At 32.4% G+C, this 4,973-nt stretch overlaps 1 protein-coding gene across 1 annotated transcript in view; it reads left to right on the forward strand.

Annotated features, from left to right (window-relative positions):
* The window catches only part of LOC108751794 (probable ATP-dependent helicase PF08_0048), a 24,856-nt gene that overhangs the window by 15,614 nt on the left and 4,269 nt on the right, over positions 1 to 4,973 (forward strand). The window contains exon 4 of the mRNA XM_018492203.1: positions 4,083 to 4,226. Within this exon, the coding sequence (XP_018347705.1) occupies positions 4,083 to 4,226 (144 nt within the window). The remainder of the gene's footprint in view (positions 1 to 4,082; positions 4,227 to 4,973) is intronic.

A 4,973-nucleotide genomic window follows, 5' to 3' on the forward strand; every position in this document is an offset into this window, starting at 1 on the left:
CAAAAATACGGAAGCAAAACACTTGTATTTTGCTTATAGATATACCACATATTTTATTATTCTACCACACGTATGTATCACGAAATAACCACTAATTGTAAGTCTTTTACACGCCCTACAGTAATAATTTTATGTAGATTATAATTTATGATGGCGCTACTTATTACAGTGATAAATCGATTCAACTCAAAATAATTTTACTATTATTAACAGTAAGAAATTGACATCGTAACACAACATAACATAAAGACATGTAACAGAGTAGTTGCGAGAAAATTACCTCCACTCCTTCTATTTTTTCTGACTTTTGCATAAATCTCAGCGCGGCGTATTTGCCGGAGTTATCCTATATTATATATAACGTTGACGTGGCGAATTAAAAGTGGTGACGCTGGCACGTCTGCTATCTTAGGATGCCTTTTAATAAGAAACGGTATGATGACACGGTATGATACAATGTATTACATTCTTGTTGTTCACCAATGTTAAACAAGGATGAAATGATTATTATGTTATACTTACAATTAGTCTCTTGTTGAGGTGTGTTCTAATTTCATCAGAGTGCTTCTCGAATGTCAAATGTCATGTCATCCTTATTTAACGTTTGTTAAATAACAAGAATGACATGGTACCTAGAAAGTACCCAGATGGGAATTCAAACATGTCCCTGGAATCCCTAGTGTCGGTCCTTGCACATACACGTACCAGAGAGAAACCTGAAAAAGGATATGAGGATCTTTTCCCTGTAAAGAAATACCTGCAAAGTACCTTATGCACTACAGTCCTCTGAAAAAATGGATGTCAACTACACAACATTATCTATTTTTTGCGATACTCTTCATGGAAATAAATCACTGAAATCGTTAAAATCTCCTTTAATTTGATATTTGTTATTTCAGCGATTTATTTCAGGAATATCCCAAAAAAGTGGATATTGTTGTGCCCTCGTCTCCTCTCTCAATATTTCTCGATCGTCCTCTCCCCCTCAATATTTCTTGGTGTGTCCCTAACTCAATATTTCTCAGTGTGCCCTTTCCCCCCTCTCCCGCTCCAATATTTTTTCCAAGTTGGTGCTTATGGTCATAAGTTTAATTTTTAACATCAATTATTTGAACGTTAATAGGATGTACATTCGAATACATTCAATATATCCGAAGTTATGACAAACAGACGTCCGGCGAGCATATTAAAATTTATTATTTATTTATCAATCTCCATAATTTCGTGTATAAAGTTTTATTAGTTAAATATTATTAACTAAATTAGTAGTTAATGAGTTTTAATTAATTTAATTTTCTATGATATGTTCTTTTTAATTAGTCTGGCAGAAATCCTAAAAATAGCTTACGGAATAATATAAAAGAAAACAATTACAATATCAAACATAACTACAATGACGACGATTACAACGAGGATGATGACGACGACGACGACAACGAAGACGACGACGATGACGTTGGCGACGACGACGATGGCGACGACGATGATGGCGACGACGACGATGGCGACGACGATGATGGCGACGACGACGACGACGACGACGACAACGATGACGACGGCAATGACGACGACGACGACGGCAATGACGACGACGCCAGCGGCAACGGCAACAACTAAAACAACCACTGCAATAACAGAATTCGTGATTTTTAATTAAATTAAATATATAAAAATAAATTATATAAAATTATATATCATGTATAATATATAAGAAATATTCTAAGAATATGTAAAAAATATTACGAAGTATCTTATAACACCATATGTGACTACAAATCATAAATAAAGTTATTAAACAATCAAATAAGATTTTTAGTCTAAAATAATTCTATGTAAGTTTATATACTTACATCGGATCCCTCAAACTGCGCGTCGAATTTATGTTTAATCTTAAGTTTCTAACATATCTAAAGTAATAGTATTAGCAAGCAATTTAATTATATTGATGCTCATATTCATCTTACAAGGAGAGGGCCAGACTTGCGATAAATAAAACCCAATGCAACGAACAATTAGAGAATACAACGCAATACAACGAGAGCAAACCAAAAATTAAACCAATGTAACGATATAATGAAGTATTTTTGCAGTTTTGAGAATTAGGAACAAATAGAACACACAAATAATGTATAATAATATTTATTATTGGATGGCTTCTAAATACTCCAAAAAAATATACTTGTTACTGCTCAGGAAATCAAAAGTTGAATGCGAGTCGACGTTATACGAGCTACACCTTCCCCCATTTTTTCACAAGGCCTATCCAACATTTTTTGTATACGTTTCGTTGTTTCATTTATTCGATCTATATTATTACCTGAGAAAATGGTCGACCCGAAGATCCAAATAACCGCATCAAATACCTGTGAAGTTTGTCAGTGTTCCAAATTTCCCTTGTGATTTTGAAAATTTAATATTTTTGAGAATTTTATGTTTCTAATTACATTCAAAAATATTGTATATAAAAATTTTAAGTTAAATTCGCAAAAAATAAAATTAAAAAGAACTCAAAAAAGGAAACCTTAACGCAAAAATAACTCTTGTTACATTGGGTTTTATTTAACGCAGGTTTTCGGTACGTTGTAAATGAAATATGCGTTTTTCACAGAAGATTTATATTAAAAATCCATTTATTCCTACAAATTTGATTAATTTTACATAGAAAGAATATAAATATTAAAATAAAAAAAAAAGAAAGCCGACAATGAGAGAACAATCGGACCAACAATCTTGTGGTTACTAAGCAATAGCGCTACCTGTTACGCTACGAGATTGTTTAAAAACTGGTCAATCGTCAGCGTATATACGGTTCAGAATTTTTCAAAATCGATTTTCTCGATAATGCCTGAGAAGCTCATTCTACTGCTTGGCCAAAATAATATGTCTGAGTGGTACACTTCATGTATCGTAAGTTTAAAATTTTTCTGAATTCCGAACGTCTGGTCCTCTCCTTGTTAAATTAATCTTTATATTCTGATGCCGATAAGTACTCTAAAATCTGTAAAAAATTTTATTGCGGAAAATATAATCTCGACCGGGGATCAAAGCTAGGTCTCTTGCATTTCGTGCATGTGCCTTAAACCTTTAAACTATCGCCTTAGTAATATTTTTCGCAATAACTTATATGTATGGAAATAAGAATTCAGAAAATATATTTTATAGACATGAGTTTAACTAGGATTTTAACTAAAACGACTGAAAAGATTTGAAACTTTTGAACCCGCGGGGAAGGGGAAATTAATCAAATGGTACTTTTAAATTTGTTTTATTTTATATTATTTTTAATTAATTACTAACCAAATAACTCACTAAGTCACACATATTAAATTTACTAATTTACAACAATAATATGTAATATAATAAGTGCTAATAAAAGTTATATCGTGGTGATGATAATCAGTGCGTAATGATAATTGTTTTTTCTTAAAACAATGCCAAGTCTATTCATATACATTTCGGCACCGCTTCGGGCCATCCTCAGTGTACAAATTTAAACAACTTATGGCCTAAACGGTAGACTACCTCTCGCTCATTTAATATATATATATATATATATATAGTCAAGTGGCAATGACCAAGAAACAAAAACACCAAAGATGCTCCGCTCAGCCATAGGAGCAGTAAACAATTAGCAATTATAAAATTATGAATCCACTATTATGTAACGAGAAATGTACCAGAAATTCTCCCCTCCCCCTCTTTTAACTAGCGTATTATCAAAAACATTTTATTATACTATTACTCAATTAGCACAAGACATTGATCAATCCATTTTAAAACATTGTATCCATTTAACATCCGCACGTTTCATAGACCTGAAATTAACATTGTCGTAGATTCGATTTTGAATCGATCATTTGAATATTTATATACGTCCATAGGATGAATATAATATAGCCCGTATTCAATGTAGTCCGAAGTTGTGACAAATAAACGTCCAACGGACATATTAAAATTTATTATATTTATATACTAACTCAATATACCTTACTAATTTTGTATATAAAGTATTATTAGCTAAACATTATTAGCTAAATTAGCAGTTAATAACGTTTTATTAATTTAGTCTTCTCTTTAATTAGTCTGGCAGAGATCCTAAAAATAACTTACAAAATAATATAGAAGAAAATGATAACAACAACAACAAACTCGATCACCATATGAAAGACAAGGAAGACGACGATGAGGATAACGATGACGACGACGAGGATGACGACAATTTTTTTGTAAGTTATATATACAAAAATAAATTATATAGAGGAAATTATTTATATTGTAATATTACACAAATATGCAAAAAAGATATTCTTAGAAAATATAAAGAATGTATTATATAGACAGAATCGTAGCGAAGATTTTGTTGAGAGAATTCCGTTTGACTACAAATCAATTGCCTACATGCACTTTTGCGTACAAATAAAAATTTCAGAAACAAAATCATATTTGCTTACATGTATTATTGCCAACAACTCGATTGTTTATAAGCATTTTTGCGCACAAATAAAAATTTTAGAGACAAAATCACATTTGCCTACATGTATTATTGCCTACCCAGATACCAAATGCCCGTATAATGATCATGGCGCGCGCATATCATCACACATATGTGATCCTCATATGAGACTCATATTGCATAAGGTCGTACACATGCGATCAATATGAGGATCTCTTTGATTTCATATAAGACTCATATGATCCGCATATGTGATGTCACACGCGTGCGAGCAGTATGAGATTCACATGATCCGCACAGGTAACGTTGTATATGAATCTTATATTGCTCGCATGCATGCGACGTAATGCGTACGAGTTATACGAGTATCATATTGTTCGCATGCCTGCGAAAATTGTAAAATAATACAGCACTTTTCGACTCAATTTAGTCCGCTTTGCCTGCTCACGAGCGATTTGTCAAAATTTACCAGATCTTGCATAGCGGCGGTAGCAGCTTAGTAGCCTATTCTACAATATAG

The sequence above is a fragment of the Trachymyrmex septentrionalis genome, unplaced genomic scaffold, assembly GCF_001594115.1.
Source record: "Trachymyrmex septentrionalis isolate Tsep2-gDNA-1 unplaced genomic scaffold, Tsep1.0 scaffold52, whole genome shotgun sequence".
Lineage (NCBI taxonomy): Eukaryota > Metazoa > Arthropoda > Insecta > Hymenoptera > Formicidae > Trachymyrmex > Trachymyrmex septentrionalis.